This window comes from Oncorhynchus mykiss, chromosome 6 (genome assembly GCF_057628025.1).
Source record: "Oncorhynchus mykiss isolate SJ-2025 chromosome 6, ASM5762802v1, whole genome shotgun sequence".
NCBI classification, from domain to species: Eukaryota; Metazoa; Chordata; class Actinopteri; order Salmoniformes; family Salmonidae; genus Oncorhynchus; species Oncorhynchus mykiss.
This window is the reverse complement of record NC_143027.1, coordinates 5,996,948-6,011,791: the sequence shown is the minus strand read 5'-3', so window position 1 is coordinate 6,011,791 and position 14,844 is coordinate 5,996,948. Positions and strand designations below refer to the sequence as shown.

The following is a 14,844-nucleotide window of genomic DNA, read 5'->3' as shown; positions in this document are numbered from 1 at the left end:
TAGCAGTGTTATAATGTCTATATAACAGTGTTATGAGGTCTATATAACAGTGTTATCAGGTCTATATAACAGTTAGTGTTATAATGTCTATATAACAGTGTTATAATGTCTATATAACAGTGTTATAATGTCTATATAACAGTGTTATAATGTATATATAACAGTGTTATAATGTCTATATAACAGTGTTATAATGTCTATATAACAGTGTTATCAGGTCTATATAACAGTTAGTGCTGTTTGCACGAGCACTCAGACTTGATTCAACTAATCAAGTCATCATCAAACCTTTGATTTGAATCAGGGTTGTGCGTGCTCCCCTTTGGGTTTCCAGAACCAGGATTGGGAGACACTGGTCTTAACACCCGGAGGTCTGTTCATTCAGAACAAAACCGTAACAAACAGTTTGTAACGGAAACCATTAACTTTGAACAAAAACATGCTTTTCAATAAAAATTCAAGTTTCTTTTGGACAAATTCATGTTGGTCCCTCCCCTTTTCCTTCAGTTTGCTTCTGCTGGTTTCCGTGTGGGTTTGAGGGGTCGTGAACACACCCCAGGTTTCCACTGACACACCATGCTCATCATACTCAGATCATAGAAGGTGGCACAGACATGGGCTGGCTGCATGTGGTTTACCCACACGGTGTTCAGGTTCATTATATTGCCTAACTTTCTATTCTAGTTCAGAGGGGAAAGTGAAATCCAGGAAGTGAAATGCTGTGCTTTCTTCCTCCTTTGGTTCGTTTGGAGTTTTTTGGTTCTGCAAAGCCATAAAAACTGTATTATAATGATGGTACTGATATAATAGGCCTCCTGTCTACTAGACTCACTGTCAGTCTGGGACTATTAAAGTACGGTAATATAGTAATACTAACACAGCTACTATTACATTATTACTTTGTTATAAACTTGTATTAGCCTTCATCTAATCCTATTTTATCTGACCATAATAGCCTTTATTATAAGACATATGTTATTATACCCATGTTATTCTACCCATGTTATTATACCCATGTTATTCTACCCATGTTAATCTACCCATGTTATTCTACCCATGTTATTATACCCATGTTGTTCAACCCATGTTATTCAACCCATGTTATCCTACCCATGTTATTCAACCCATGTTATTATACCCATGTTATTATACCCATGTTATTATACCCATGTTATTCAACCCATGCTATTCAACCCATGTTATTCTACCCATGTTATTATACCATTGATGACATGGCTAGTTGTCACACTAACAATGGGTGTATGTGTGGTGGTGTAGGCTGATTGGTGCTCCTGCTTCCTCTCACTCAGAAGTTAAGTAGCAAGCTAAGATGACGACAATGCCTGCCAGGGATGTTTCCCACATACTTTGAATGTTCAAAATCATAGTGTCAGAACAACTTTAAAGCCTCAAAGCACAAGATGATCCAACTTTCAAAACCAGTCCTTTTTCGGCCACAACAGTCAACTAGCTATCCACAACAGTCAACTAGCTAGCCACAACAGTCAACTAGCTAGTCACAGCAGTCAACTAGCTAGTCACAGCAGTCAACTGGCTATCCACAACAGTCAACTAGCTAGCCACAGCAGTCAACTAGCTAGTCACAGCAGTCAACTAGCTAGCCACAGCAGTCAACTGGCTAGCCACAACAGTCAGCTAGCTAGTCACAGCAGTCAACTAGCTAGCCACACCAGTCAATTAGCTAGCCACAGCAGTCAACTAGCTAGTCACCGCAGTCAATTAGCTAGCCACAGCAGACAATTAGCTAGCCACAGCAGTCAACTAGCTAGTCACACCAGTCAATTAGCTAGCCACAGCAGTCAGCTAGGTAGTCACACCAGTCAATTGGCTAGCCACAGCGTTGTTTAGCTAGCCACAGCAGTCAACTAGCTAGTCACACCAGTCAATTAGCTAGCCACAGCAGTCAGCTAGCTAGTCACACCAGTCAATTAGCTAGTCACACCAGTCAATTAGCTAGCCACAGCAGTCAACTAGCTAGTCACACCAGTCAATTAGCTAGCCACAGCAGTCAGCTAGCTAGCTGTTTACCTTTCTACCACAAGGGCAAACCACTTGAGGGCAAATAAATCAGATTTGACAGTTCAGACACAAGTCACATGGCCAGGAATCAGATTTGTATCTGACTTAAAATCACTTATGAAGGCGGTTTGAAATGTGACTTGAAATGTCCAATTCCATCTGCTTTTTGCTGTTCAGACTGCAGGAAAAATAACAGATTAGAATCGGATATGCAAAAAATGTGGATTTGAGTCATTTCAAACTGCCAATGGGAACAATCCTTATATGTAGGTCGCTCTGGATAAGAGCGTCTGATAAATGACCACAATGTAAAATTAGATGAGGTCATCACCGGGCAGTCCACGGCCAATAGAGAGCTCTTTCCATCAGTCTGCTAATAGAAAAAACATTGTCTGGCATCTTAATGCTTGTTGGAATTTTCAGTTCCTTATTCTGGGTTCCTTGCACCCGATCAAGTGAAATGAATCTATATTGAACACAAGTGATCTGAAGCTATCAGCCTTGATAAATGTGTGGCAGAGTGATTCTGATAGGGAAAAGAACACAAGTGATATGAAGCTATCAGCCTTGATAAATGTGTGGCAGAGTGATTCTGATAGGGAAAAGAGCACAAGTGATATGAAGCTATCAGCATTGATAAATGTGTGGCAGAGTGATTCTGATAGGGAAAAGAACACAAGTGATATGAAGCTATCAGCCTTGATAAATGTGTGGCAGAGTGATTCTGATAGGGAAAAGAACACAAGTGATATGAAGCTATCAGCCTTGATAAATGTGTGGCAGAGTGATTCTGATAGGGAAAAGAACACAAGTGATATGAAGCTATCAGCCTTGATAAATGTGTGGCAGAGTGATTCTGATAGGGAAAAGAACACAAGTGATATGAAGCTATCAGCCTTGATAAATGTGTGGCTGAGTGATTCTGATAGGGAAAAGAACACAAGTGATATGAAGCTATCAGCCTTGATAAATGTGTGGCAGAGTGATTCTGATAGGGAAAAGAACACAAGTGATATGAAGCTATCAGCCTTGATAAATGTGTGGCAGAGTGATTCTGATAGGGAAAAGAACACAAGTGATATGAAGCTATCAGCCTTGATAAATGTGTGGCAGAGTGATTCTGATAGGGAAAAGATACGACAGGGTAATAATAGTACTGTATTAATTCCCAAGGAGGAGATGTTGTTGCACATGCAGTGTATAATGTCAGGTCCACAATTACTGACACCCTTGATAAAGATGAGAAGAACCAAAGTAGCTTTATTTTCATGTCATCTGAACATAGTGCAGGTTCCCATGGCGCCCGTTTCCGTTTGTCAAACTGCAGGTGTTTACATTTGTTGGACGTCATTAAAAAGGAGCCTCATACCGACTGTAAAATATGGTGGAGGATATTTGATGTTATGGGACTATTTTGCTTGTTCTTTTTTTTGTCCACAAAGTCAAAAAACTCTGCCTTTTTCTACCATTTATCTTCTGAAAAATTTGATTTTTAAACCTAACCTTAACCCTAACCTTAAAAGAAGACCAAAAATATAATTTTTGTTTTGTCCTGGGACCGTTGTTACGGTCAAAGGCATCATCAAATTTGCCAAGTACCAGGCCATTTCAGCCAAAAACCTGGTTGCCTCTCCAGGGGTCTGAACCTTGGCCACAAGTGGATCTTCCAGTAAGACAATAACCCCAAGCACTAATCAAAATCAGCAAAGAAATTGTTAAATGACCACAAAATGAACAGTTTGTTAAGGTCCTCTCAGTCTCCAGACTTGAACCCCATTGAAAACCTTTGGTTTGAATTGAAGAGGGCAGTCCATCAGCGCAGACAAAAGATATCAAGGATCTGGAAAGACTCTGTTATAGAGGAAAGGTCAAAGATCCCTCCTGATGTGTTCTGCATTCTCATAACCTAATGTAGCAGGTCTAAGATCCCTCCTGATGTGTTCTGCATTCTCATAACCTAATGTAGCAGGTCTAAGATCCCTCCTGATGTGTTCTGCATTCTCATAACCTAATGTAGCAGGTCTAAGATCCCTCCTGATGTGTTCTTCATTCTCATAACCTAATGTAGCAGGTCTAAGATCCCTCCTGATGTGTTCTTCATTCTCATAACCTAACGTAGCAGGTCTAAGATCCCTCCTGATGTGTTCTTCATTCTCATAACCTAATGTAGCAGGTCTAAGATCCCTCCTGATGTGTTCTTCATTCTCATAACCTAACGTAGCAGGTCTAAGATCCCTCCTGATGTGTTCTTCATTCTCATAACCTAATGTTGGAGGCTTAAAAGAAGATCCTATAAAACATAGTAGAAAAAGACTCAGTGGCCATTATCCTCTCAAGGTGAGGTATTGAAAACAGAAGTGCCATTTTAACCCCTATCTTTTTGAGAGAGAAAAGAAATATGACTTGTGAAACAAAATCACTTTCACTGAGCAATTGTATTAGTATAAAATATAATTTCCCCTTTTTTTTGCATACAACAGTGTTTGTGTTGATTTTCTACAGTCTTTTATTGTTCATCTTTATCAAGGTCAATAATTATGGACCTGTCTGTATGTCTAGGAGAAATACAGTTTTTAAACGCTCTCCAATCTTGACCACTGAATCTCTACTTGTTCTACTCAGCATTTACCAGGTTTTGACTAGATTGCTGAAGTATTATTTGATTATATTATCATTAAAATCCTCTTTACAATGTAACAAGACAGATTCTCGATATGGCATGTTTCATTTCAATAGAATCACTAGGCTAGAAATGAAGGATAAAGTTAAAATAGTGAATATATATATAGACATTTTTATATCCTCCAAAAGTCTGATCTTCATTTTGCGTGAAGACGAGGGATTCCCCCACACTTCCTTTTTTGCAGCAATATAAACCCAGAGACAACATAATTCAGTTTCAGTAGACACCAGCCGACCACAGCCAACACAGACTCAAGATGCCTTTCAAGCCACACTACCTGTTGGTGTCCCTGATTCTCTGCTGGTTCGTGGCTCTTCAAGGTGAGATATTGCATCTTTATCTATATATCTACATATCTATGAATCTGTTCAACTTGACTCTTAAACAATCAACAAACCAAACCTATTATAATTTATTTTTTTAAACAATTTAATTCCAATTATCACAATCAATCCACTGCAATTTTAAGTGTCTCAGAGTAGGGTCTGTATTCAATCCGTATGGCAGAAGTTCTGCGTTGCAGCGTGAGTGAAATTTAAAGGTAATGTTCCTTAGTGGAAACTGCATTCACGGTAAACGCTGCATGTCGGCTCAATCAGATATTATCGTTACATTGCTGTCACGCAATCACTGTCTTTTAACTGGTGTTTTTATTTCTTTACTTACCTATTGTTCACCTAATACCTTTGTTACACTATTGGTTAGAGCCTGTAAGTAAGCATTTCACTGTAAGGTCTACTACACCTGTTGTATTCAGCATTTCACTGTAAGGTCTACTACACCTGTTGTATTCAGCATTTCACTGTAAGGTCTACTACACCTGTTGTATTCAGCATTTCACTGTGAGGTCTACTACACCTGTTGTATTCAGCATTTCACTGTAAGGTCTACTACACCTGTTGTATTCAGCATTTCACTGTAAGGTCTACTACACCTGTTGTATTCAGCATTTCACTGTAAGGTCTACTACACCTGTTGTATTCAGCATTTCACTGTAAGGTCTACAACTGTTGTATTCAGCATTTCACTGTAAGGTCTACTACACCTGTTGTATTCAGTATTTCACTGTAAGGTCTACTACACCTGTTGTATTCAGCATTTCACTGTGAGTTCTACTACACCTGTTGTATTCAGCATTTCACTGTGAGGTCTACTACACCTGTTGTATTCAGCATTTCACTTTAAGGTCTACTACACCTGTTGTATTCAGCATTTCACTGTAAGGTCTACTACACCTGTTGTATTCAGCATTTCACTGTAAGGTCTACTACACCTGTTGTATTCAGCATTTCACTGTAAGATCTACTACACCTGTTGTATTCAGCATTTCACTGTAAGGTCTACTACACCTGTTGTATTCAGCATTTCACTGTAAGGTCTACTACACCTGTTGTATTCAGCAATTCACTGTGAGGTCTACTACACCTGTTGTATTCAGCATTTCACTGTAAGGTCTACTACACCTGTTGTATTCAGCATTTCACTGTAAGGTCTACTACACCTGTTGTATTCAGCATTTTACTGTAAGGTCTACTACACCTGTTGTATTCAGCATTTCACTGTAAGGTCTACTACACCTGTTGTATTCAGCATTTCACTGTAAGGTCTACTACACCTGTTGTATTCAGCATTTCACTGTAAGGTCTACTACACCTGTTGTATTCAGCATTTCCCTGGAAGGTCTACTACACCTGTTGTATTCGGCGCACGAGACAAATAAACTTTGATTTGATTTAATCTGTAACACTTCAGCGATGATACAGACTGAATAGAGCCCTAAGAGTGCTGATCTAGAATCAGTTTTGTCTTTCTAACATTCACATGTTTCAAAGTGCAACTTTTAGTGATGATAAAAAGGTGTTAACTCTATCCCTTAAACCTTAACCTTTAACCCCAAATTCTAACAACACTATATTGTTATTGTATGTAATATTCCCGGTCTTCATCCCTGCAGCATTCCCCATGAACGGCTGTGCTGCATGTCAGAAGTGTCGCTGCATCCGGACGTCCTCTGCTTTCATCTCTCCTCGGCTGTTCCACAGGATAGAGATCCTACCTCCAGGTGCCCACTGTCGTCAAACAGAGATCATGTGAGTCAACTAACACCACCTAGCAACCAGTCAAGAACCCTTTCACAGTCAACAAGCAAACCAACATCTATTTCTGAAATATATATATTTTTTAAACATGACTTAAAAAGTTACATTACTGACTAGAGAGAGGTGAGACTGACTAGAGAGAGGTGAGACTGACCAGAGAGAGGTGAGACTGACCAGAGAAAGGTGAGACTGACCAGAGAGAGGTGAGACTGACCAGAGAGAGGTGAGACTGACCAGAGAGAGGTGAGATTGACCAGAGAGAGGTGAGACTGACCAGAGAGAGGTGAGACTGACTAGAGAGAGATGAGACTGACCAGAGAGAGGTGAGACTGACCAGAGAGAGATGAGACTGACCAGAGAGAGGTGAGACTGACTAGAGAGAGATGAGACTGACCAGAGAGAGGTGAGACTGACCAGAGAGAGATGAGACTGACCAGAGAGAGATGAGACTGACCAGAGAGAGGTGAGACTGACCAGAGAGAGGTGAGACTGACCAGAGAGAGGTGAGACTGACCAGAGAGAGGGGACAACGTCTTCCACCTGATGGCTAAAGTCGAGTCACACCACATCTGCTTTCAGACACAAATTCATGTTGTTCCTCTGACCAGAGAAAGTATAATATCCCTCCCTATTAAAATAGACAGGACGAGATGCTAATAATGATAGAAACACAGCGTTGTCCATACACTTGGCTACTCATTCATTACAGTGTGAGTGGAAGTAGAGAGAAACATGTTTTATATTATGTAATAGTGTTGAATGAAAACAGTGACAGAGCAGAATGAAAACTTAAACATGAACTCACTCATAAAAAACAGCAGCTGTATTCTTTGATCATTTCTCTCTGGTCCTGGTTTTAAAAGTTATGAAATCTTACATAGGCTGGTATCAAACTTTGTGTGGGGGTCGTGGAAGCTGTAGGCACAGTGATTTGAGATATACGATTGGCCAGCGCAGTGAGGCTCACTCGATTTATCCACAGATCTTCCTGTCCGCTGGTTAGGTGGAGTTGGTCTTTCCTGACAAACTAAATGGTTTAAACTGGGAACAGTTTGCCTACCCGGTGCGCAAGGCTTCTGAAGTGCACCTGCCGGTAACAGCGCAACACGAATTTAAAAAAGAAGACCCTCAATCCTTTTTCATATGATTTTCTACAGAAATGTTTGGTGATCGACTAGGAATGCCTTGAAGTCGATCGCGATCGATTGGTTGGTAACCACTGGCCCAGTGGAATCTCCATGCTTTTTGTTGTTGTTGTTGTTCAGGCTTCATCTGTGTCTTGGAAACCGCACCTAAAACCCATGGTGGCTGTCATTGTCTTCACACATAGATCATGTGAGTCAGTCAGCGAGGTCTTGAACGAAGCGCTAAACTGTGGTTTTCTAATGCATAGGGGGAAGAAGCGTGGGGGATCGGTCGTGGTGGAGGGGAAATTAATTAGTCAGTATAGTCACTTTACTGCATGCTATGCAAACCAATCATTAGTCACTGATGATGAGTTCAATGTTCCTATTCGTAACCAAGGCTAAGACATTGTAATAAATGTGGGCATTTGCAGTGGTAGCCTATAGCAATTCCCCCTCGAAACTCAGTATGTGGCAGGGACTCCAGACAATCACAGATTACAAATATGTTTTTCTAGTCAAGGCCATCCTATTCAACTATTGCTGTACATGTACTATTATATGCTCCCTATTCTACAGATGTACTATATATTCTATCCACATACTGTCCACAATGACTCTACATTCAATCACACATGTATACATATACATACAGTGTATTCAGAAAGTATTCAGACCCCTTGACTTTTCCCACATTTTATTATGTTTACAGCCTTTTTCTAAAATGGATTAAATAAAAAATTGTCCTCATCAATTTACACACAATACTCCATAATAACGAAGAGAAAACAGGTTTTTAGACATTTTAGCAAATGTATTAAATATAAGAAACAGAAACACCTTATTTACATAAGTATTCAGACGCTTTGCTATGAGACTCTACATTGAGTTTAGATGCATCCTGTTTCCATTGATCATCCTTGAGATGTTTCTACAACTTGATTGGAGTCCACCTGTGGTAAATTCAATTGATTAGACATGATTTGGAACATCTCACACCTGTCTATATAAAGGTCCTACAGTTGTCAGTGCCTGTCAGAGTAAAAACCAAGCCATGAGGTCAAAGGAATGCCAAGAGTGTGAAAAGCTGTCATCAAGGCAAAGGGTGGCTACTTTGAACAATCTCAAATATAAAATATATTTTGATTTGTTTAACACTTTCTGGGTTACTACATGATTCCATATGTTTTATTTCATAGTTTTGATGTCTTCACTATTATTCTACAATGTAGAAAATAGTAAAAATAAAGAAAAACCCTGAAATGAGTAGGTGTTCTAGAACCCTGGAATGAGTAGGTGTTCTAGAACCCTGGAATGAGTAGGTGTTCTAGAACCCTGGAATGAGTAGGTGTGTCCAAACTTTTGACTCGTACTGTATCTATACATACATTAACATATACAGGACTCTGACTTTGCTCATCCTAATACTTATAGATTTCTTAATTCCGTTCTTCTACTCAGATTTGTGTGTATTGTTAGATATTACTGCACTGTTGGAGCTGGGAACACAACCATTTCACTACAGCCATAATAACATCTGCTAAATATGTGTACGTTCATATTGACGTTTTCTGATAGGTTCAATTCTGCAGTGTATGATATGTAACCATGGCGACGCTGTAATATATATCCCTCCCTTCATTCATCAGCGTTACCAAGAAGGACAAAGCCACCGTCTGTGTGACTCCAGATGCACGATGGATCAACAAAGTCATTGTCAAGTTACAAAGGTAAATACAACACACACACACACACACGCACACACACACACACGCACACACACACACACACACACACACACACACACACACACACACACACACACACACACACACACACACTTCTGTTAACTTTAACACAGACCATCTCTTTCTACAGTACCAACAAGAGGAAGAGAAGTGTAGAACTTCCCCATCTCAACCAGCATTGAGTGAATTGGAACAGGAATGTATCAAGTTGGAGCTAAATGGAAATGTGATACCAATGTAATACCAATGTGATACCAATGTAATACCAATGTGATACCAATGTAATACCAATGTGATGCCAATGTGATACCAATGGATTCTATTCAAATATGATTCTAATACCAAGTGAATTAGTTTATTTTAAATGATTTCAGTATGTATTGAATGTGATTATTTCATGTTTTTTTTTAATCATATATTGGGTCTACCCTCGAAAAATAAACACAACCTATACAAAATGTACAAAACATGAGCATTTTATTGCCTGAGGAGGAGGAAGGGTGAAATGCCTTGTTTACCAACTTGTTGATGTGAGCATCATTATCCCATAAAGTCAGTCAGCACGTCTACCTCTGATGGGTTGACTTAATATTCCACTCCCAGCAGGGGCGGGACCGGGGCGGGACTGGGGCGTCCGTAGTTTGCCTGCTCTTTGGGGATCATAGGTCCTTTTCAAACTTCCTGGTGGTAGTTAAGGCCTTGTGTCTTACCCACAAAGATAGAGGAATGTAGATGGATATAACCTGGTTTTACCATGGACATTGCCATTGAGGACTTCCACCATTTTAAAGTAGTCAACTGGGAGGGAATTCCTATGGTTTGGGAGCGATCCGCCAATGAACAGAGCATTGTCTTCTTCTTCATATTGGGTTGGCGATGGTTAGTAAACGCTATATCACCGCCATCTAGTGGTTACAATAAATAAAGGACAAGATGTTGTTCTGGACTCCAGCACTGCAGGCAGCACTTAAATCACACATTTTTTTTTTTCAAACACAAAAGAAGAAAATTGACTACTTTTAAAATGGAGACAGCATCAATGGCACTGCTCATGCTCTCACAGACGCCATATAATGGCATTGATACAAAAGATGAGTCCTCTGTATAATGGTCTTACCCAAACACAGATGAAAGAACATGAATGAACCAATAAAAAACACAACTACTTTGAAATCAGATCAACATGACTTCTGACTTCCACATTCAGAAAACAGACCTGTGCAGTTGATTAAACATTAATTGTGTCCCAAATGGCATCCTATTCCCTATTTAGTGCTCTACTATTGAACAAAGAGCTCTACAGGGTAATAGCAAGGTCTCTGAGGAGGAGGAGCTATCTATCTATGACCACTCTCAATATGGCTGACGCAAGCCACTGAATGATTGTTCCAACTGTCATGACTGGCCTGTTCGGGTCAAGTTACCGTGGATCACAGTCCTACAGAGTCATCTCTCTCTTTTGACCCGAGAGTATAAAACATGCGAGTTAAGAATTTACATAACAGACTAAATTGACCTGCAGCCGAGGTCCATGACTAGTCGTGACCCCAAAATGCAACACGAGGTTGAAGAAGACAAATGAACCTCTTAACAATCAATGCTCCGGTCGAGTAGCTGTATCTAAGAAGGTGAATTGAAGAAGGACCACCCGGTTCTTCTCTCCAAGGAATCGTGTGTCTACACTGCTTTCATTCCCACGCTGGAACTATCTACACGGCTGATTAGCCGTCCTCAGAAGACGCCTCTTCCAGAACAAAAGCAAGGTAACAGACAACTAGAAAAGAGGACATTGTAACAGCTGGTGGACAATCAGAGACTTACACTCGCAAACAAAGTAGATGACCAGCCAGAGAACGGGACGTCGGCTGAACATCTCTCACTAAGCGGAGCTCGGCCCACGAAGCCCTGGGCCCAACAGAGATACCCAACAGAGATACCCGGCAGGGTAGCCTAGTGGTTAGAGCGTTGGACTAGTAACCAGAAGGTTGCAAGTTCAAATCCCTGAGCTGACAAGGTACAAATCTGTCGTTCTGCCTCTGAACAGGCAATTAAACCCACTGTTCCTAGGCTGTCATTGAAAATAAGAATTTGATCTTAACTGACTTGCCTAGTTAAATAAAGGTCAAATTAAAAAAATACCCAACAGAGATACCAAATGAAGACCTTCAACAAGTAATTACATCATTATAATTCTGACCCATAAGAGTGGCAGTTTAGGGCCAAACTAAGCATAGCTTACAAAATGTACCCAAGAGTGCTCGCTCTCTCTCAATCCCCATCTTATGTAACACGTGTCATATTGTGTTGGTCCACTAGGGACCTGTTTCATCGTACTAAGTTCTAATCAATAGCCTAGACTGTGTGTTTGAGGATGTGTATCTTATATTATCATTTAGCTTGTTAGTAAATAAATAATCAACTCAATTGGTGTGGTACGGCATGATTTAGTGAGACCTGGGTTTATGCAGATTTACGAATTATGCAACGTTCAGGATGAGACTGTAGAGGAAATGAATTAATTAGGGACTGCTGTAAAATCGATATTCTGATATTATTTGAGTTAATTAGGGAAACGGAAATTCATTAAACAAACTTTTCCCATGGTGCCCCAGGTTACTGGGTTAATGATTACCCGATTCATTTAAATCACGTAATTATAAACATAGTTAATATTCGATAAACAACAGTGGTCACATTAGTGATACCAACGTTACGACACTACATGTTAGCCTAGAAGCTGAACACTAATTGTTCCATCCTGATAACTGGTTTCCAATACTATCTGAAATCATTTCAAACACTTGATCCGGGCTTGATTGAGCTTTCCTGGTACAGTGGGACTACTCTGCCCACCTGACACTCCAAGCAAGCTAAAGCCAACACTGAAAGATTTGAACTCAAGTGGATGGATGGAAGGAAGGAAGGAAGGAAGGAAGGATGGATGGATGGATGGATGGATGGATGGATGGATAGAAGGATGGATACAAGGATGGAAGGATGGATGGATGGATAGAAGGATGGATACAAGGATGGAAGGAAGGAAGGATGGATGGATGGATGGATGGATGGATGGATGGATGGATGGATGGATGGATGGATGGATGGAAGGAAGGAAGGAAGGATGGATGGATGGATGGATGGATGGATGGATGGATGGATGGATGGATGGATGGATGGATGGATGGATGGATGGATGGATGGATGGATAGATAGATAGAAGGATGGATGGAAGGATGGATAGAAGGATGGATAGAAGGATGGATGGATGGATGGATGGATGGATGGATGGAAGGATGGATGGAAGGAAGGATGGATAGAAGGATGGATGGAAGGATGGAAGGAAGGAAGGATGGATGGAATTAGAGATAGTATCCTGTACAAACTAGATATGTTATCAAATGTAATTTGTTAAATGCGCTGAATACAACAAGTGTAGACCTTACTGTGAAATGCTTTACTTACAAGTCCTTAACCAACAATGCAGTTCAAGAAGAGTACAAATAAATAAATAATAAAAAGCAACACAGTAACGAGGCTATACAGGGGATACCAGTACCGAGTCAGTGTGGAGGCTATATACAGGGGATACCGGTACAGAGTCAATGTGGAGGCTATATACAGGGGGTACCAGTACCGAGTCAGTGTGGAGGCTATATACAGGGGATACCGGTACAGAGTCAATGTGGAGGCTATATACAGGGGGTACCGGTACAGAGTCAATGTGGAGACTATATACAGGGGGTACCGGTACAGAGTCAATGTGGAGGCTATATACAGGGGATACCGGTACAGAGTCAGTGTGGAGGCTATATACAGGGGATACCGGTACAGAGTCAATGTGGAGGCTATATACAGGGGGTACCGGTACAGAGTCAATGTGGAGACTATATACAGGGGGTACCGGTACAGAGTCAATGTGGAGGCTATATACAGGGGATACCGGTACAGAGTCAATGTGGAGGCTATATACAGGGGATACCAGTACCGAGTCAGTGTGGAGGCTATATACAGGGGATACCGGTACAGAGTCAATGTGGAGGCTATATACAGGGGGTACCGGTACAGAGTCAATGTGGAGACTATATACAGGGGGTACCGGTACAGAGTCAATGTGGAGGCTATACAGGGGATACCAGTACCGAGTCAATGTGGAGGCTATACAGGGGATACCGGTACCGAGTCAATGTGGAGGCTATATACAGGGGATACCAGTACCGAGTCAGTGTGGAGGCTATATACAGGAGGTATCGGTACAGAGTCAATGTGGAGGCTATATACAGGAGGTATCGGTACAGAGTCAATGTGGAGGCTATATACAGGGGATACCAGTACCGAGTCAGTGTGGAGGCTATATACAGGGGATACCAGTACCGAGTCAGTGTGGAGGCTATATACAGGGGATACCAGTACCGAGTCAGTGTGGAGGCTATATACAGGAGGTATCGGTACAGAGTCAATGTGGAGGCTATATACAGGAGGTATCGGTACAGAGTCAATGTGGAGGCTATATACAGGGGATACCAGTACCGAGTCAGTGTGGAGGCTATATACAGGGGATACCAGTACCGAGTCAGTGTGGAGGCTATATACAGGGGATACCAGTACCGAGTCAGTGTGGAGGCTATATACAGGGGATACCAGTACCGAGTCAGTGTGGAGGCTATATACAGGGGATACCAGTACCGAGTCAGTGTGGAGGCTATATACAGGGGGTACCGGTACCGAGTCAGTGTGGAGGCTATATACAGGGGATACCAGTACCGAGTCAGTGTGGAGGCTATATACAGGGGATACCAGTACCGAGTCAGTGTGGAGGTTATATACAGGGGGTACCGGTACCGAGTCAGTGTGGAGGTTATATACAGGGGATACCAGTACCGAGTCAGTGTGGAGGCTATATACAGGGGGTACCGGTACCGAGTCAATGTGGAGGCTATATACAGGGGGTACCGGTACAGAGTTAGTGTGGAGGCTATATACAGGGGATACCAGTACCGAGTCAGTGTGGAGGCTATATACAGGGGGTACCGGTACCGAGTCAGTGTGGAGGCTATATACAGGGGGTACCGGTACCGAGTCAGTGTGGAGGCTATATACAGGGGGTACCGGTACAGAGTCAATGTTGAGGCTATATACAGGGGGTACCGGTA

At 41.4% G+C, this 14,844-nt stretch overlaps 1 protein-coding gene across 1 annotated transcript; it reads left to right on the top strand.

The window, feature by feature from the left end:
• The first annotated feature begins 4,947 nt into the window (after positions 1-4,947).
• cxcl13 (C-X-C motif chemokine ligand 13) lies at positions 4,948-10,161 on the top strand. The gene is made up of 4 exons (XM_036981821.2): positions 4,948-5,043; positions 6,678-6,813; positions 9,596-9,676; positions 9,825-10,161. The coding sequence occupies exons 1-4, from the start codon at positions 4,980-4,982 to the stop codon at positions 9,874-9,876; spliced, it is 333 nt and encodes a 110-aa protein (XP_036837716.2). The 5' UTR covers positions 4,948-4,979; the 3' UTR covers positions 9,877-10,161.
• The last annotated feature ends 4,683 nt before the right edge of the window (positions 10,162-14,844 follow it).